Source organism: Bos javanicus, chromosome 10 (genome assembly GCF_032452875.1).
Source record: "Bos javanicus breed banteng chromosome 10, ARS-OSU_banteng_1.0, whole genome shotgun sequence".
In the NCBI taxonomy this organism is placed as follows: Eukaryota; Metazoa; Chordata; class Mammalia; order Artiodactyla; family Bovidae; genus Bos; species Bos javanicus.
In genome coordinates this window covers 58,147,377-58,168,345 of record NC_083877.1, presented here as the reverse complement: position 1 = coordinate 58,168,345, position 20,969 = coordinate 58,147,377, and the positions used below count along the sequence as shown (strand labels likewise).

Sequence of the window (20,969 nt, the reverse complement as noted above, 5' to 3'; positions counted from 1 at the left end):
GGGATATATGTACATATATCACTGATTTATTTCATTGTACAGCAGAAACTGATGCAACACTGTAAAGCAATCATACTCCAATAAAAAATATTTCATTATAAATAATGCATTGCTTAAAGTTTACTGCTGTAACTCGTACACATATAAAAGACAAATTATGTGACTAAAAAGCTAACTAAGTCCTTAGTCCTTCAAATGAGCAACAGTGACTGCAACATTCTATAACATGACTTATCAATGAAATTTAAGCTAGAATTTACCAGTGTGTCTAGTCATGGTGTTGTTTACTTCTTCTTTGATATATCCCATGTTTTCACTATATCTGAAACACAAGTCAGATATTACTTAGATGCAAAAGTTACTGGTAATTGCAATTTATTTGCTTTTAGATTTTTGAAACCTTTTCCAAAATTGTGATTATAACAATAAAGATCATTAGAGAAGCTGTCACCATTTAAAACTGTAATTTAAAAATCTAGTATTCCCATTTGTTGGAAAAAACTGAAGACGCAATTATGAAAACATAGTTTATTTTCTCATTCAGGCTTCTGTAGTTTATTTTTACAAAATAGCAGACAAAATTTGCTTTATAGTCATACATATCGAAATATATATATATATAGCACTTAAATTATAAACACATAGCAAAATCAGCATCACTTAAACAGCAACCATGTTTTTCACATAATTAGGATTTCTCAGGAGATAAACATTGTTTCAGCTTGAATATGTAAATAGTCTTTGAGGCTTTATGTCAGCTAGTATTTATAAAAGCTAGTCTAAAAACTACCACCACCTGCAAAAGTGATGAGCATTAAGACACAGTTTTGCTATCATGCCATAATAAAGACTGAAAATCATAGAAAGCCTGAGCAAACTAGTGACTTCATTGCAACTGCCGTAGCTGGAACTAATTAATTGTGATTTAAAGATGTATGCTGCTGCTGCTACTGCTGCTAAGTCGCTTCAGTCGTGTCCAACTCTATGCAACCCCATAGACGGCAGCCCACCAGGCTCCCCCGTCCCTGGGATTCTCCAGGCAAGAACGCTGAAGTGGGTTGCCATTTCCTTCTCTAATGCATGAAAGTGAAAAGTGAAAGTGAAGTTGCTCAGTCGTGTCCGACTCTTAGCAACCCCATGGACTGCAGCCTACCAGGCTCCTCTGTCCATGGGATTTTCCAGGCAAGAGTACTGGAGTGGGGTGCCATTGCTATGAGAATCCAAAAGGATGCTTTTGAATCATCTGTTGTTGGTTTCTTTATGATCCAGCCATCTCTTAACCAGGTTAGATTATGCCCCCTGATCATCTAACTGTGATAAAGGGAAGCTGTATAGAGACCTTCTTCATCTCTGAAAAAAAAAGAAACACAGCATAAATCAGTGTTTAAAAATTGTACTCAGAAAATACATATATTCATTGTACAACTTAATATCCAGGGTAGGAGTTATATCAATTTATAACATCATGCATGCCTTGAAAGTTGTACAAAATGCAAACACTAAGGTATACTTCATTGTCCTCATTTTACTGCTGTCTCAGTTATTGGAATAAAGAATAGTATTTATCATATATTTGTATTTGTTTATACTATATAAATTTATATTAAATTATAAGTTAATTAAACTCACATTTATATTTGTTTGTATCTTTAATAGTCTACCTCTTTGTCAAAAGGATTTGAGGTACCTACAACAAAAGGCATATATATATAATAAGATGGGTAAAACAGAAATTAAAAATCAGGACTATGGAAAGCAGGATAAAATATATTAAGGGCTTCCCAGGTGGCTCAGTGGTAAAGAATCCACCTGCCAAGCAGGTGACTCGGGTTCAATCCATGGGTCAGAAAGATTGCTTGGAGAAGGAAATGGCAACCCACTCCAGTATTCTTGCCTGGGAAATCCATGGACAGAGGAGCCTGGTAGGCTACAGTCCATGGGGTCACAAAGAGTCGGACATGACTGAGCAACTAAATAACAACAAAATACATTAACCATCAGCAATGGTTAGTTGAACTGAGGACCAGTTTTGGCTGCAAGCTTTCTGGTAGCCAGGGCAAAAAAGAAAACACAGTAAGTTGTGTCATTCTAGGAATCATAAAGGAAGAAGGAAATCGATTCTATAAGAGAAAGTTTTGCCTTAGTACCAAATTAAAGAATAAAGGGAAAAGTTCACATGAGACCTTATTTAGGAAACATCTGGTAACCAATATAGACAATGTCCTTGACAAGTTTCATAAAGAACAGCATTTTACAAGCATTCTCTAGGACACTGGTTCCTCTGATGGTATCAACTAGAGGTCTACTTGGACACTCTCCAGAATTGCTTAGCTGGATAGTTATGCTATTAAAGCAAAGAAGTAAATTTTTTATAAGTACCACAAATAAAAGCACTGCAACAGACAATGCTTTATATAGAATGCAGTAGCTCTGTTTACACTTTATACATTAAAAATGCTTTTCTAGCATTAAAATCTAGTTTTAAAGGCAAAAAAAGACAAGTTGACCAAGCAAGGACATCTTGAGAGGAATTTACTCAGCCTCTGACATTTTTCCAGGGTATTTTTACCTGCTCTCTCCTTTCAGTTTCTTGGCTGCCTGTGTTGATAACTTAATCTGCAAGTCCAGCCTCTGCAGAAAATCTCTGGCTGATACTTCCTCAGGCTGCATGGGCTGAACATCCAATTCTTGAGGGCTGAGAGGAGAGACGTCTTCCCCAGCCGCTACCAGCTCCTCTTCATGAGAAAAACTATCAACAGTTTCATTTTCTGGAGAATCTACTGAGTTAAGTCCATTAAACAGCAAAGGCTTCTCTGATATAACTGGGATTTTCAAAGTTTTCTTCAGAAATATACAATCATTGGTAAACAGTTTATTTGCCCTTTTAATTTGTTCCATCTAAAATGTTTAAAAAAAAACAGTTACATATAAATAAATCCAAAAGTAGGGCTTATTACACAACATAAGCTAAAAATACTCATGAGCAAAATATGCTTTCTCTGGATTTGAGATTCTTGATTCCCAGACACCCCCAGTTATTTCAAGAGATGCCAGAAAATTCTCTTTCACAATTTTATAAGAAGAAAGACTAACTTTTCCCCAGTTGTATTATTTCCCCTCTAAGGCAGCTTTTACCAAGCAACTTAAATCCCTGAAGTTAAAAAATGTAGAATATTTAGCAATTATTTAATACATTTCAATCATATTTTAACATTTCTATTATCTGATTTAAACAAACTACACAGTGCAGTGATTTTCTTTATGGAGTGCTTCCCATCTCTAGAATTGTGTTTGGTAAATTTAATGGACACAGAAGGTGGTAAAGGAAGAAAGTACAAAAATTAGGAAGAATGGTGTAGGCTGGGACTGCCGTCATTAAGGCCTCACGGAGAAGGTGGGGGTTCTGATTTTGACTCTTTTGACTTTAGATGGGGGCTTGAAGAATGGGTAGAAGTGGGACAGGTAAGGAAAGAGGTAGGGAGCTCTTTACATGGAGTATCTTATTTTTCTCTACCTTATGGATTAGGTACTTGAAAATCCACTTTACAAATAAAAGAAACAAAATAAGGAGATTATATGCCATGGAATCATCATGCAATGGGGAGATGCAGAAGCCAGAATTTTATACAGGTTTCAAAACTTCAAACTCTTTCACAGCCTGTGAATTCCTCCAAACCAAAGAAATGGAGATGTAAGGTAGGGATGAAAGGGGAAATGGAATTTGTATGTGTTACCTCATTTAACCTTCCTAACAGTTCTGCAATATTATCTCTTTTACAAATGGGGAAAGGGAGACTCAAGAGATTGAAGTGGCATGCCTAGGTCCCCAAATGCAGGTAGGTGCAGACAGCATCCTCGGCTGTGCTGGTGCAGAACTGTCAGGGAAGCACCTGCTTAGGTTCATCACACCACACTATCATGCATCTGCAGGCTTCTCCAGCCAACTAGCCTGCGAACTTGCACCATGCTAGTAGGCTCTTTGCATGTACTACACCATCTGATCTTGTGAGATATGTCAACAAGACAGCTTGGAATAATAGCTAAGCACACAGGCTTGGGGATGTGAAAGATCTGGTTTCAAATCCAGCTTCACCAACACAAACTGAACATAAATTTGTTACTTCTCTCATTATGCCTATTTCCTCGTGTATAAAACAGGTATCATCTACCCTTCACAGGGTAGTTGGAGGGATTAAATGGGAGTTTATATGTAAATATGCATACAGGATAGAGACACAGATGTAAAGACATAGATGTGAAAGGGAGAGACAATTTAGCAGTAAATGGTACTTACTTTCCATTCTCCTATGAAGAAATTAAGGCACAAGAGATGACTGATCTGACCAAGTGTACATGGTTCTGTATAAGCCAGAATTTTTGTCTGACTCTGAAGTCCATACAACACCAAGATTAAAGTACATGACTAATGGAACCCAATTCTGGGATCCTTTAATGCCAAATCGATTGAGTGAAAGAATTAGATTTCTACTTCAAAGTGCCTGAAAAAATAAGTCAAATAAAATACACCCTGTTCCTCCTGCTTTCTAACTATAAGCTGAATCCACAAAATAGCACATTCAATGCTATCTTTTATTTTTTGTGTAGGATGGTCGTTTATGTTCTAGTTTCTAGTTAAAGGAGAGAAGGCAAGGGTGAGAAAGAACATATGCAGATACATTTTAGAGACAAAATTAAAATCTCAGAATTATTAAGTGTCTCTGGTCTAGTTTAGGCTTAGATTTGAGGCACTTTAAGAACTTGAAAATGTGTCCAGAGTAGGTTCAGGTATATCCTAGTCTGCCTTTAGGGCCTCTTGTTTTCACCACGTCCTCCATCTCTCTTAGTACAAGGGCTTCCGAGGACACTGAGCCCTCTCCTGGCTCCAAGGTGAACACATGACTCATTCCTGCCCTTTGAAGCATCACGGTGCCCAAGCTGTCCTGACAGGTCACAGTCCCACCTCAGAACAATTCAGAGATGCAAGGAGACTTCTGCTGGGTCCGGGAAGTGAAGGACTTCTATTTTTCCTTCAAGAAAGAGATGGGTCTGGAGCTGCTGGCAGCCATCCTTTACCACAAGGAACTTAACTACAAGGTCACCTTGGAGGAGATCCATTAGAGTGCTGAACCAAAGCCTGAAGCCCAAATACCCCCATGCCCTTCAGTTCCAGTAATAAGCCAGTAAATGCCACATTTTGGGGTTTGTTTTTTTTTGTTTTTTTTGCTTAGTTCAATTTGAGTTTTCTGTCCCTTATAAATGCAAGAACCTCATTGATACAGCACCCATTGAAATACTTATTGGCAGAGGCCTACAATTGCTAATAGTCACTGTGATCTGGAAATAATGATGGAAGGCAGAAACAGCTGGGAACACCAGGATCTGGTTGTTGAGTATGGGCTGGGAACATCAACCATAAACTGTGAATTCCCTCAGGACAAGACCTGTTATTTCTACAGCTTCCCAGGTCGAGCAAAGATATATACACTAAGTGCTTAGGATGGATGGATTAATAATTAACATAGATCAGAGAAATTGGAGGACGAAATGGCAACCCACTCCCATATTCTTGCCTAGAGAATTCCATGGGTAGAGGAGCCTCGTGGGTTAGTCCATGGGGTCACAAAAAGTTGGACATGACTAACCATGCATGCACGTGTGCAGAGAAATAGGCCTAAAAGATGAACCCAGAGAAGTAACCAGAAAGCAGTAGTAAGTTACCTATTGTGTTGGTTTTTCTTCCTTTAAACCCACCCTCAGCTTCCAATCCATACCCCAGTCTTCTTGAGCCTATTCTGACCCCAGGAGGCTGACCTCATCAGAACTGCACTTCCCAAGGCCCCTTGTTCTTAGAATTCCAGTCGGTGTTCCAAAAGAAGGCCACCAGCAGCATGGCCTCACCATGACTCCCATACCTGCATCCCTCTGTGGCAGAGTTCCTGCCTGGAGCCCCGCTGTCCACTCCTCCCACTCTCCTCAGTTTCGGGTACCACACTCCTTCCCCCGGCCCTCAGGCCTAGGAGTAATGTCTCCCTGCTGTTGCTCGTCTTTACCATCCCTTAATCCCTTAATCCTATTCCCACTTCTACAAATGTCTCTGCATTAAACCCTCAAGGGCCACACCTTGGAGTACGCTAGCTGTGGTCTTTGGGGACTCTGATACATCTATCACTTAGAGCAAGAAAGGCCATCATAACCAGGCAAGGGGCTTATGACAGGAAGCACAAGACAAGCGACTGAGTCCACAGCTGGGTAAAGCCAGGGAGTCCCCAGGGAGTGAGGGCTGGGGCCCCCAGCTCTCGTGCATGCCACTGTACCATTGATGCAATAATAGAACTGCCTCTTTTAACAAGTCTATGAGCTTCTCCAGGTCAGGGACTGCTTCACCTCCATTTCAGCATTGCCAGCAAGTATTTAAGTTATATGTTGAGTCTGATGATCTAGATTTTAAGATGACACACAGATGCCAGCATCAAGAACATCAGCAACATCCACAGCTGGCATCAAGGTGGGAACCAATCTAAGGACGGGCAGATTTGAAACTGAAGGTGAAAACAGATAAATGAGGTTAATATAAGGTTGCAAGCAGAAACAAGGGCCCTGGCTTTACCATTTTCTAATCATTCCCTATGTCTGTTTTCTTTTCTGTAAATTAAGGAAAATAATAGTACTTTATATAATATTATTATGACAATTAAATGGGTTAATTCATGTAAAACATTTACAACAATGCATGGCACACAGGAAGCACTTAAAAATGCTAGCAACTATCATTAAATTTGGTTAAAACTGAGAAAGCAACAAGGGCAGATCCTAACATGTATTCAGCAAATGAAAAGGAGGTAGGAATTTTCTCTCAATAAAAAATACTTCTCCCACAAAGTAAAAATATATAAAGAAAATTTCATATAAACAATCCCAGATGAATAACATGTTGTCACTGCCCCAAGGTAACAGCATTAAGTTTTTTTCTTTTTAAAAGCTATTTAATTTGATCTTAACTTGTTCTTTTTTTACAAGTATAGGCTCCAAACTCTGTAACCAATAGTAAAGTTAAGGAATGAAACCAGCCATGCAAAAAGTCAGGGGAAACAAAAAAGGATTCTTGCCAGAGACAGTAGTTACAAGGCCCCAGCTGAAATTTCACGGCTGAAATGTAGAGAGTAAAGAGCAAGCTGTAGGCCACTCATATAATAAATAAAATTTGGATTTTATTTTAAATGTGATGGGAAGCCATTGGAGGGTGTGTGGAGGAAGTGAGCGGAATGATTTGAAGATCATCCCACTTTATGGAAAATGGATTGGTAAGAAAGAGGTGTTAGTTGAAACAGGAAGCCCAGTTATATAAGAAACTGCAGTAGCACAGACAAGGGATATAAATAATCCCAAACAGTGAAATATTTTAATTTGCTTTGGAATGTTTTATACTTTCATCTGAACTTAGATGGGTCTAAGGTTCTGGGAATTTCACCTCACATAAAACTAAGAAAAGTCACGATCCAATCCGAGAAGAGCTGAAAAACTCTACACCTTTCCCACCTGCCCTCCTTCAGTATTTCCAACTACCCAATGAGTGATGAAAATAGAAAGTGTGACCTTTTCAGAGTAATGCAGAACAACCCTTTGTTTCCTGAGGGCAGATGACTAGGAGGGGGAGATACAGCAGCCAAATGTTTTCATTTTAAAAGTCTTTCCTAATCAGGACTGATAGCATGACTCAGTGAAATTTACCATCTGCTCACTAAGAAACAGATTATGGAATAATCGAGTAAGAGCTGACAGGACAGCCCCAAGGACCACTGTGGTAAAATCAGATGGAACAAATCTATCAACAACTTGTTTAAAATGACTCCCCTGTAAATACACGGTGCAAAGGTGAATTCACTCTGAATTCACAAAATGTCTCCTGAAAAGTGATCTCAGTAGCTGCTGTTGGGCCTGAACAAGAACTCTCCCCAAAGGCTATTTTGGATCAGCTTCATCAGGCCACCTACCTAACTGGAGATGCAATATTCAAAGCTTCTTTTTCTTCCTCTCCATTCATTTAAAAGAAAAAAAAAAAAAACCCTCCCAAACATTTCAGGATACATAATAAACATTTAACACAGCATTGTGTCATTTATGGAATATTTTCATATACACTCAACTCTCATTTGATTATTATTATCATTATAGGAAAACAAGACTTAAATGTTAAAGGATTCTCTCAAGATCATTTCCTAGTGAGTGCTGGATTCAACCTCCTCACCTGGCTGTCTCCTATTAAATTCTAAGGGTTAGTGATGATCAGACTTCTCCTTTGCCATGTGCTAATAAGGAAAAGAATTTATTTCTTCTCCATGTTATCTCAGAATAATATATGAGATCCCATTTATGAAATGTCCAGAAAAGGCAAACCTAGAGATTAGACAGCAGACTCATGGTTATCTGGGATGACGGAAGGGAACAGGGAGTAAGGGATCCTTGCAAGGTAATGGCAATGTTCTAAAATTGGACTGTGGTCACGGCTGGAAGGCCAGAGGCAGATGGGCCCCCCAGAGTAAAGCAATTGGAGATTCATTCTCTATTGATGGAAACTCGAAGACAAGAATAGCAGGACAATAAAGGGGAGGAGGCTGGGTCCTGCTCAGACCACATATTTCTCGAAGTCAGGAGACTTCCCTGACCATACATGCTCAGAAAGGCTCCTTGGAGGCCAGAGGAGAATTCTGTCAAGGGATGTTCTACCCAGACACCTTTTGGGTAGAATGCATCCTGGCTAAGCGATGTGTGCAGACACATGGGTGGATCCTGAGATACACCAAATATGGACTGTGAACCAGGCAGATCAAAATGATTGGCCAAAGGAAAACTGGAGAAAATGCCCCCAAAAATAATTCAAACTGCCACGAGGGCACAACTCAGGGACTCTCCCTCTGAATCTGCCCATGTGTCTATCCACACATACTGTACTCTTTTTTCCCTCCTAATAAATACTTTACTTGCCTCAGTACTTTCTGTCTCCGTGGAAATTCTTTTCTGCAAAGCCGAAGGGTCAGGGCCCTTGTCTCTGACCACTGGTCTAGTAGCTAAGATCTGGCGCCTTCACTGCCGTGACCCGGCCTCAATCTCTGACTGGGAACCTAAGCCCCACTCCAAGCCACTGCAGGCTAAGGCCACCCGAGATCAGCTGCACAACTCTTGAAAAATCCTTGAATTGTACACTTAAGATGGGTGAATTCTATAGTATATAAATTATACTTTGATAAAGTTGGTTTTAAATTAAAAAGGCATGAGAATCTATTAAACCCTAAAGCTACTAAGGGCTACCTTAGTACCATACCTCTTACAACAGGCAATACCATTTATTTATGGTTCTCTCCCCTTTGACCAGCAAAGTCAACAATTTCCAGTAACAGCAGAAGGGGCTAAAGTTCTAAACACAAAAGTTTACATACACTTACATTTCTAACTCACCGCACTTGTTCCCCCTAAAATGAAAATCATTTCACCTTTTCTCAGCAAGGTGATTTCTGATAGGAGAAGTGTGAAAAAGCAAGTGGGCTCAACAGCTCATTGGAAGACAAAGAGAAGACCCTAGGAATAAAACTGGACAGGAAGTGACTCTGGACACAGGGTGGGGGGTTGGCACAACTGTCTGGAGAGGGTAGAGGTCAGGGAAGTTGTGAGGGGGTAAACAAAAAAGACAAAGTGTGTGCAAATAATAGCTGCCCTTGCTGCCCCTCACTCACTTTCTAGTTATACACAGGGCTTCGAAACAAAAAGTTTCCAGCAGCTGCCCGATTGGTCAGTTCCCTTCACAGGCTTGCCCCCAATGAAAGGAACTGGCATCACCGAAAAAGCTGTACCAAAATACAGAATACTGGGTTAGGGGAAGGGACTTAATGTCTCAGTGCAGATAAGCACAGCCCGGGAAATTCCAGCCCCAGCAAGTCTGTCTGAGATCTGAACTATATTTAATAGCTTCTCGATTCATCCCCGGTAGTTTCAGTTTCCCTCACTGAGGTCTTCCATGGACACAACATTTAAAATTGCAGCCACAGCCACCAGCCTAATCTCCTTTCCCTGCTTAATTTTTTTTTTTTTTTCATTTTGCTTGTCAGTACCTGACATATAATATACTTTGTTTACTTACTGTCTCCACTGACTAAAATATAAGCTCCATGAGGATAAGAACTTTTAGTTATTCACTAGTGTATCACCAGAAAGGTAGAAGCTGGAGAAAAAAAAAAATTCTCACTGTTGAGAAAGCGAAACAGGAAAGAGAGGAAGGGCACTGGGGTGAAGGAAGCTTGCAATTTGACATGGAGTGGCCTGGAAGGCCTCAAGGAGGAGATATTTAAACAAAGACTTGAAGGCAGTGAGAGAGCAGGTCACAAAGCCAATATCAGCCACATGATTTGCAGGTCCCAAGGTGGCTTAGCTGGTAAAGAATTCATCTGCAATGCAGAAAACATGGGTTCAATTCCTGCATTGGGAAGATCCCCTGGAGAAGGAAATGGCACTCCAGTATTCTTGCCTGGAGAATCCCATGGACTGAGAAGTCTGGCAGACCACAGTCCACAGAGTCGAGAAGAGTCTGACACGACTGAAGTGACTGAGCACACATGCACAAGGAAAGTGAAAATGTGGGGCCACTGTTAACAAATTATTAAACATTTAAAGACAGCAACAGCAGAGCATTAACTGCAGGATTCCTCTAAGCGTGGAGTTTATGTGACTGCACAGCTCCCCCAGCTATGACATGGCCCTGCACACAGCTATCAGGGAAAGTGCTCCCCACAGATGGATGGAACAGCAAGTTCAAAGATCCCAAGAAGGGACAGTGCATTTTGAATGAGAAAAGGGGCCATGCTTATAAAACAGGAACATTCCTGGGCTCCTTTACTGGATATTCTGATCCAGTAGGTTTGAGATAAGCTCTAAATCTCCAATTTCTCATCACCTACTCCTTTAAGCAATTTAATTTAAATACGATGTGGGTGATCTTGGCAATCAATATGAGAAACTTAACTAACTCAACTTCTTTCTGTTTAATTGAGGAATGAAAAACCTTTCTGCCTTTTTAACTTCCACATAAAACCAATTTTCAATGAATAAATCCAAACATCTGTAGTTAATAACTGCAATAATATCACTTCACTGTTATGGTGAGTATCTGCACTTTTACTAGTTCTGTATAACCAGTGGGAAGAGTCTCTAAAAATTTCATCAACTGGAGTTCAAAGTCCAAAATAAATGAGAACCATTGGTACTCAACCAAGAGGGAGGGTTTCTCAGGGAATATGTCAATGAATTTCTAGATGGGAGTTGGGGGGTGGTGCTAGTGGCATTTACTGGGCAGAGAACAGAGATGCTGCTAAACATCCTACAACGCACAGAACAGTCCCCTGAGACAAAGAATTATCCAGTCCCTAGTATCTATAGGGGTGCAGTTGAGAAACACTAAAATAGATTGTGGTTACAGATTATAGTTCCCAATTCACTATATTTGAGCTTAACATCATACAATTAAGTCTTTATAAAGGTAATAAAAAATCTGACTTATACTTTAATGAGAAGCGATGATAAAGTTATCAAGAACAGGCTCTACATCAGCGAAAACAGGGATTAGAAAGCATTTGATCAAAGGTGGAGAACTGCAGTGAACAGATGTTCAGGAGCTCTGAGCAACCCAAATGGAATCATGGAGGGCAATGAGGAGCAGAGAGACTGCTGTGGGTAGGGGTCAGGGAAATGACACTCTCTGGATATCTTGGATTCCTAGGTACAGTGAGCCTGGCCTAGTATTGAATAGAAAAGATGCACAGAAACCACAGAGAAAAAACCGTCCTTCTGGAGGAATCAAAATGAGCAAGATAGCTCTTGATAAGACTAGGATAAAAATAAGGATGGAAATCAGAAGTAATACCTAGAGCAAAGCAAATGTTTTATCACTGTGCTAATTCAAGCTAATCTCAATGAATAAGCATTGGAATATTGGAATGGAATACTGGAAAATATCCTTACTTCTCTTTTGTAAAAAGGAGATTAATTACACCTATCTCCAAGCCTTAGCGGAAATCAAACTGAGTAAGAACAAGATGGTACAGGACAAATGCAATGCCTGGCACACAGCAGGCCCTCAGCAGAAGGTGTAGCTACTGATAACTTCCTAACTGCTTCTTCTGGCTCAAACCAGTCCCCATGAATGCAAATATAAGGACTGAAGTTCTATGTTCACATTTAGAAACTCCCAAGCAGGCGGAATAGGACAAACCACGGCACGAAATCCTCGGTACATGTCTGCACAGCAAGATCCCTGCTCTTAAATGACAGTAGGACCTGCCAGGTAAACACACACCAGCTTGGGTGTGCAAACGAGATGACTCAGTCTCTGTCACTGGTGAAGAGCCAGAAAGAGTTTCACTTGCAGAGAAAGATAAAGACAAGATCACCTTTCTTCCTATTGCTGTCTCGGGTGCTTCAGGGAAGAACAGTGAAAACTGGTAACAACTCATATGTAAAAAGGCTATCACATAGTTTAGAGTTAATTATAAGTAATTTTAATGAAAAATATGCTCCCTCGGGTTTCCATGTTCTTCCCAGAGGTGTAATGCAATAGGCCCAAGGCACAGGCACACCTGCACTTATAAATTTATAATAAACACAGCTCTCCAGCTCACCTGGACCACATTCTTGGCCACTGCTTAGCGACAGGTGTCACATTCACAGTTGCCAGTGAGCCCAGGAGTGTAATTTCACTTCTAAATAAAGAAGCATAATCAATAGAACCAGAACCATCCGGCGGGAACAACTGTACCCTTCCTGACTCATCATAGTGCTTGTTTACCCAGAAAACAAAATTATCTGCCCAAACCCACACATCAGTTCGGCTTTCAGGAAATATTACATAGCAGTATGACCCGGAATGAAAATCGGGCGAATCTGGGTCCAGGTGGTGCCGATGCCCTGGTCCTCTTTGGCCTTCCTCACGCGGCGGATCCTATCCGAGTGTGAGCAGGGCATCGGGAACTCGATGCGCCCACCCGGGATAGCCTTCCGTCGCTGTCCCGGCAGCGCGCGCTGGGCGAGCGGCTCGAGGCCGAGCCGCCGGGGGCCGCTGGCTGCTCCTCGACGCCTGGCCCCTCGCGCGCCCCGCCCGCGGCCGCCAGCCCTGCTCACCGAGACTCCGTACTTGAGCGCGATGCCCTGCAGCGTGTCGCCGGCGCGGACCCGGTGCTCCACATGGCGCTCGATGACGCCGGCGCCCAGCGGCGCCCGCACGCTGGCCGTGCTACCGTACGAGCGGGTCTTGGTGCGTGCCAGGCTCAGCGACAGCTCGGCCTCCTCGGCCTCGGAGCCCAAACGCGAGTGCGGCGGCGGTGGCGAGGGGGCCGAGGGCCGGGGCTCACGGGGGCCGCCTGCCCGCAGGGACGGAGCGGGCGAGGAATCCGCCATGGGTCCTGCGGCGGCCGCCGGGTCGGGAAGCTCGCCAAAGGGGCGGCGCCTCGTCCGCCGCCACCTCCTCTTCCTCCTCACAGGGGCTGCGAAGGGCCGTTCCGCGGGGGCGGCGGGCTGGAGGCCTCGGTGGGAAGATACGGGCCCGCCATGGTGGCCGCCCGCTCCTCCGCGTCCGCCTTTCCAGGCGCACCTGCAGGAGGGAGAGCGAAACGAGCTCCGGCTGCTGCCCCGCGGACCGCTCGGCTCCACCCTGCCCACCCGACTGGCCCCGCGGTGCGACTGGCGGAGAGCGCTAAGGCTCCCGGCAGTGTAGCCACTGGGGCCCCATAGACGCCCTCGGTCCCGAGGTGGAATCCCGCGCCGGGCCGACAAAGCCCCACTCTGCCCAAGGCAAAACACCAAAGCTTTGCTCTGCTCCTTTATTGATTCCATAGCAGGCTTCAGCTTTCTTATATCTTCAACTTCTCCCAGCCCCCATTACCCCAGGACCTCACAGAAAAATTAAGACCATTAAACACACATAATTTCTCCAGGCCCATCTCAACAGCCTTTCAGGGTTCGGTGCCCTCAACACTCCGGGGAGGATAGTGCTTCTAAGGCCTGGTGTGACCTCTAAACCCTTCACTCGTTCTGGTTTCACTCTTCACTGCTCAGCAGTGCCAATTTTAGTTCTGCGCTGCCTTGCAAGTCTGCCTAGCTACAGTCCATTCTCTTGGCTCACTACTTAGAATTTACCACCTGTCCGCTGTTTTTTCTTATCATTTTCCTCCTTAATACCCTGAAATCATGACTCCCCAAAATTTTATCATTAACTTCACCTCTTATCTGTATTCTTTATCTAAACACCCTCTCCTCAACTTTCTGCCTTCTGATAGTATACTACACAGAGTGGGTGGACGTTTATTAGAATCTAGCACTCGGGATTCTGTTGTACTCTGGACAGCTCTTCAAGAGGAGGTACCCTATTGGCAGATTAGGAGACTGGAGATTTGATTCATTGGCTGAAGTTTCGATATGTGGCTGTGCTGGACAGAGACAAAGGAACTAGAGTTCAGAAGACAGGATAAGAGATGGGGAGGAACAAGTGGTCCCCGAATCACCATCCCACTCAAAAATTCTTCAATGATTTCCTATGGACAATAGTATTTATATAACTCACATTGGCACTCAACTCCTTTTTTCCATTTTTATTGTTCACGCTCCGGCCATACCCTATCTACAACTCATCCTGCAAACTCCATATGCTCCCGCCAGACAGAAGCACTTGAACTTGCCCCTCCTTTTTACCTTCATGCCTGGCATATGCTATACCCTATGCTTGTAACCCTTCTCCAGTCTCTCTGTTTACATTTAAGAAAAATTTAAGGTCCATCCCAAATGATACATCCCAAAATGAGATCTTTCCTCATTCTTCCCACCTGTACCTGCCCCCCAAATGCCCACTTGTTACTGTTTCTCCACTGAACTCCAAGGTGGTTTGTACCTCTTGCTTAGCATTTAACTTGTGTTTTGTGTCCTACACTTGTCTTATTTCTTATATACATACTCTTGAGAGGTAAAACTAGATCTTATTTATCCTTTTTAGCTTCAGCAGTGTGCACTTAGCTCAGTGCCTTGAATAAAGCATCAAAAGTATTGATAGTTGAATTGAGGTGGAGTAAAAAGATCCTGAAAGCTGTTTTAGGTTATTTAGCAAAAGTCTTCTATGGATGAACTTGAACTCTTGGGTGGTATCCAGAGTGCCCATCCCAGGACCTAAGAAAGAGGCAGAATGTAAAGGAGATCAGAATGTAAAGGAGATCAAAGTGTTCCAAAATATAAAGGAGATCGGGTAATATTTCAAGAAAACAGGAGAAATTGACCTCCGAGTTGAAGTCTAGTAGAGAGGCTGCATAGAGCATATCTTCCACTAAAGAAAAGTTTACCGAAGAACCGGAAGTCTTTATTTGAAGATTAATGAACTGGGTTCTATCAGTATTATTAGATGTTCTTTGGAAAGGGTTCCATGATCAATTACTTGAGGAAACACTGCAATCTCTATTTGCCTTTTGGGGAGTCACAATGCACATTAGAATACTTAAGGCTCTAGAAGGTCCTGTAGTGAAATAAGCGATTGAATTTTGCTTGACACTGTACTTCTCAAACTCATTTGACCATGGAACCCCCTTTTTTCCCTCAGAATTTCTACAGTTTTGGAAGTGCTGATATAAAATGGGGAAAGACAGGCCTAAATAAGGAAACAGGAAAATGACTTTGAGAATCAGAGATTCCCAAAAGATGGAACAGTACATAAAGGGGCAGAAAATGATCACTGAATTGCTTCATAAAATGACCAAGTCCTCTGTATAAGTGCAGGGGAAAAGTTAACACCAAAAATGTATAAAGATCCATAAACCATCTCACTTCTCTCTTATCAGGACTAATTTATAAGCTGTCCCTAGTTATTTTCAATTTTTCCAGACTTAAGAAATCCCAAGTCATAAAACACCTTCAAAACAGTTGTAAAATGGTCTGAAATAAATTCAACACAATTCTTAGGATTTTCTCCATGATTCCTTTTTGTGGTCAAAAAGCTAGAGTTTCCTCTGAAACTGAAAGTGAAAGTTGCTCAGTGGTGTCCAGCTCTTTGTGATCCCAGGGACTGTATAGTCCATGGAATTCTCCAGGGCAGAATACTGGAGTGAGTAGCCCTTCCCTTCTCCAGGAGATCTTCCCAACACAGAGATTGAACCCAGATCTCCCTCATTTCAGGCAGATTCTTACCAGTTGAGCCACCAGGGAAGCCCCTTTAGCTACAAGTCTCATCTAGAAGCCCCTCTAGAAGTTTCCTCTAGTTCTCAGAAATTAATCAGCTTGAATCAATGCTTTTTTGATATTATTTCGTTAGAGTTCTTTGTGAGTTGTTTTTTTCCTACATAGATTTGCACTGTTTCCAAATAACTAGTCTTCCTGTGAATTTTATACTGATTTCTCCCTAATCCAAAGTTAAACATCTACATTTGCAGCTCAGACTGAATTTTTTGCATATATATATATATATTTTTTTTTCCTTCTTCAACTAGAACTTCAAAATTAGTTTTATGTATATCTGCCTACAACACAGAACAAACCTCATTACTGATGTTTCTGGTGAAACATCAGAAGTACTTCCTTTGAGAACAAGAATAAGAAAAGGAAGGCTTCTGTCACTGCTTCTATTTAATTTTGTTTTGGAAATCCTAGCCAATGCAATAACAAAAAGAGGGAGAAAGGGAAATGAAGATTGAAAAAAAAAACCTGTTATTAACTGATCATAAACAATACTAAAATATTTACAGGTAATACAGATAATGTCTAAAATTGGAACTGTTCAAACTATAAGACACAGATCATTATGCAATTACCAATTGAATCAAACAAGCAGAAAATATAATTGTGGAAAGATATCTTTTTAGATACCAAAAGAAAAATTAGGAATAAACTTAATAAAAGAGAAGCAAGCTTTATATGTAAAAAATTATTACATTTCATTAAAGGACATAAAATAAGGTGTAAACAAAAACAGATATTCCATGCTTATGGATGGGAAGATACAAAATAATGAAAAATTTCATTTCTTTCCCAAACTAATACATAAATACTTTGAAATTCCAACCAAAATTCCTATAGGATTCTTCAAAGGGCATGGCAGGCTTATCTTAAAATTCATATAGGAGATAAAGGGTTAAGAAGAGCCAAGACTTTCCTGAAGAAGAATGAGGAAGGGAGACTTAACTTCACAATCATCAAGAGTTATAACAAAGGGATGAGAACTAAACCATTACAGTAGTGATGCTGGGAAAGACCAATGTAACAAAGGGACATCAAAAAAATCCCAGAAGCAGACCCACACATATCAGAGAAATGAACCTATGTTCAAAAATGCTGCTGCCACAGTTAATTATCCTTGTGGAAAAAAATTAGATCTCTTCCTTATATCATATGCCAAAATCAGTTGTACATTGAGTAAACACATAATTGGGAAAAGCAAACTTTAAAATGTTTATATCTTTATACCTTGGGATAGCAAAATTTCTTAAACAAGATACCAAAAATACAAACTACAAAGAAAAAAACTGACAAATTATACACATAAAAACCTCTGTCCTGAAAATGCACCTTAAAATTTTGAGTAGACAAGGTATAAAATTGGGGAAATATATTTGAATGCATATAACTGACAAAGAATTACTATCCAGAATATGTTAAAATTCCTACAAGTTATTATAAGAAAAATATCTACTAAAAATGATTAAAAGATATGAATAGACAATTTACAGAAAATAAAACTCAAGAGCCCAATGAAAAGATGACAGACTCACCAATAAGCAGAGAAATTCCATTTAAAACTATAATTTCATAGGCATGAGATTAGCAAAAATAGAAGAACTGGACAATTAAAGTATTGATAAGAGTCCTATTGAACAACAGAAATTCTCAAATAGTGTTAGTGGCAGTGTAAACCGGTGCAACCACTTTGAAGAGCTACGGGACCATGTCTAGTAAAATTGAAGATATTTATATCTGGTTCTGATTCTGGCAAACTGGAAGTCTAAACTAATTTGAAGTCCTCCTAACACAAGTATTTAATTTTTTAATGAATTTAATTAAATTCAATTAAATAACAATTTAATTTTTAATGAAATTCATAATTGAGCCAGCAATAAAAAAGAGACAGCCTCATGTATCAAAACAAGAGGAATTTGAAAGCTAGAACCAAAAACAACTTGTCTAAAACTAATACATGAAGAAATAGAAAGTCTGAATGGTTCTATAACCATTAAAGAAACTGAATCAGTACTAGAGTTTAAAATCTTGTTAGCAAAAAAAAATATTAGCATCAGAAGATCTTATTGGAAGATTCTATCAACCTTTCAAAGAGCACATCAATCCAATCTTACGTAAACTCTTTCAGAACAGAAGTAGCAGAAACTATCTTCAAATTGGTTCATAATATAACCATATTTATCATGGTATAGCCATAACCAAAACCAGCTGAGGAAGTATCACACTCATAAAGAAAGATATAAGAATCTTAAAATATCATTAAGCCAAATCTAGCAGTGCATACAAAAAGTAATCCATCATAAACAAGATGACTTTATCCCAGAAACTCAAGAATTTCAATTAATATTGACATTTATAGATTATAGATAAAGAGTTTCAATTAATATTGACATTAATAGATTAAGTGACAGAATCAAAGAGTCTAATAAAGGATGAGCAAGACCTTTATAGAGAAAGTTTTTAATTTATGAAAATACACTGGGGTTTAGTCACTAACTCATGTCCAACTCGTTACAACCCATGCACCGTAGCCCTCCCCACTCCTCTGTGCATGAGATTTCCCAGGCAAGAATCCTGGAGTGAGTTGCCATTTCTTTCTCCAGGGGATTGTCCCTATCCAGAGATCAAACCCCCATTGGCAGGCAGATTCTTTATCACTGAGCCACCTGGGAAGCCCAAAAATACATTAAAGACAGTTTAAATAAACAGAAAAACTATGCTATGTTCACAGACAGGAAGACTCTATCGTATAAAATTTCAATATTCTAAAACTTGATCTGTATATTCTATGCAATAACAATGAGTTTGCAAGAAATATGACAAGCTAATTCTAAAGTTGATATGGAAAAGCAAAGACTCACAGAAAACCAAGATATTTCTGAAGAATAAGGAAAAGGAAACTGCTCTACCAGATATCAAGAGTTACTATAAAGCTATAATAGTTAAAACAGGATGATTTTGATGCTGGGAAACCAGTGGATAAGAGTAATGTAACCAGAAACAGAATCACAAATGTAGAAGAACTTCATCTATGACAAAGGTAGCAGATCACTGGGAAATAGTCTGTAAAACACAGGACATCAGGAAAATTAGCTGTCTACATTGTAGACTCTACTTCCTACCATACACAAAATTCAATTTCAGCTGAATTACAGACTGAAATGTGAAAGATAAAACTTCAAAACTTTTAGAAGAATATAGAGAAAAATATCCTTATGTTCTCAAGACAAGATTCCTTTAGATAGACTAAAAAAAGTTTTATTCATAAATGATTAATAAGCATGACAACATTAAATTTGAGAACTTCTGCTAACAAGATGATACTTTAAGGAAAACAAAAAGACAAATTAGAAATTAAGAGACATGTGTCCTAGGAACCAAAAGTATTTTAATAAAATGTTGAATTATCCCTCAGTATCCAAATTCTAGTTAGTTTTTACATGAAAAGCAAGAACCAAATAGATCTGAAAACTAGGTGTTCTTCATTATTTGAAATCTGGCTACCTGAATTCAGAAACTGCATAAATGTTGATAGTAAGGAATGTTTTATTTTTAACATATGCAATCAACCAAAGATTAGTATCCAGAATATTTAAAGAGCTACTTCCTATATAACAATGAAAAAAGACATATTCCAAGGGCATAACTAGAATTTTACAGAAGGAAAAAATCCTAATTGTGAATAAACATATGAAAAGATGCTCAATCTCCTTTAAAATCAGAAAAATTTACATTAAGATGAAAGAGTAACCCTTTTGCACTCACCAGATTGGCAAAATCTAAGTTTGCAAGACCAGTGACCAGAGAAGATAGGAATTCTATTCATTGCTGGGAAGAGTATAATTTGATACAGCCACTTTGAAAAACACTCGCTAAGATAAGCAAAACTATAAAATTGTACATGTGCATTCCCTACAAATGAGAAATTCCAATACTAGACCCTGTATATCCCCTGTTGAAAATCTCATACCTGTACACCAGGAGATATGTTGTGAAAAAGTCCACAGTAGCATCATTCAGAATAACAAAAACTGGAAACAATCAATTATTCAGCAGCAGAACAGATAAGTAAATTGTGCTGCTGCTGCTGCTGCTAAGTTGTTTCAGTCATGTCTGACTCTGTGCAACCCCATAGATGGCAGCCCACCAGGCTCCCCCGTCCCTGGGATTCTCCAGGCAAGGACACTGCAGTGGGGTGCCATTGCCTTCTCCAAATTGTGCTATATTTACATAATTGCATATTTTAACTGCCTTATTGTGAAATAATTCACATATCATACAACTCACCCATATAAAGTATTTTACATTCATAGTACATTATTAGTTTTTTATTTGTGGTAAAAAATACATATACATATATAGCAAAATTAACCACTTGAACCATTTGTAAGTACAGTGGCACCAATTACAATTTACAATGTTGAGCAACCATCACAACACTGTCTATTTCCAAAACTTTTCCATCACCCCAAACAAAAACTATAATCACTAAGCAGTAACTTACTATTCCTGCTTTCTCCAGCCCCTGGTAACCTCTATCGCTTATGAATTTATTTATTCTAGACATTTCATATAAATAGAAACTTATAATATTTGTCCTTTTGTATATGACTTGTTTCATTTAGCATAATGTTCTCAAGGTTCATCCATGTTGTAACATGTGTCAGAACTTCAGTCCTCTTTATGGTTGAATAATACTTCATAATATAGATATATCACACTTT

The 20,969-nt window shown here is 39.9% G+C and overlaps 1 protein-coding gene across 2 annotated transcripts; it reads right to left on the bottom strand.

Annotated features, from left to right (window-relative positions):
* Positions 1–513: 513 nt before the first annotated feature.
* On the bottom strand, positions 514–14,342 carry LYSMD2 (LysM domain containing 2). Of its 2 annotated transcripts, XM_061428757.1 has the most exons (3): positions 13,162–13,687; positions 2,570–2,898; positions 514–1,350 (listed from the first exon to the last, which is right to left on the bottom strand). In XM_061428757.1, the coding sequence occupies exons 1-3, from the start codon at positions 13,435–13,437 to the stop codon at positions 1,308–1,310; spliced, it is 648 nt and encodes a 215-aa protein (XP_061284741.1). In that variant the 5' UTR covers positions 13,438–13,687; the 3' UTR covers positions 514–1,307. The 2 variants fall into 2 exon arrangements, with proteins under 2 accessions (XP_061284741.1, XP_061284742.1); XM_061428758.1 differs by lacking the exon at positions 514–1,350 and having other exon boundaries at positions 2,746–2,898; positions 13,175–14,342.
* Between the last annotated feature and the right edge of the window lie 6,627 nt (positions 14,343–20,969).

What these genes read in the sequence shown, in the direction of transcription:
- LYSMD2 (XM_061428758.1), bottom strand. Translation starts at nt 13,872, where the DNA reads ATGGAATCAATAAAGGAGCAGAGCAAAGCTTTGGTGTTTTGCCTTGGG. An exon ending in CTGCAGGGCATCGCGCTCAA is followed by an intron (nt 2,899 to 13,174) that starts GTACGGAGTCTC and finishes TAAACATTTTAG; the next exon opens with ATGGAACAAATTAAAAGGGC.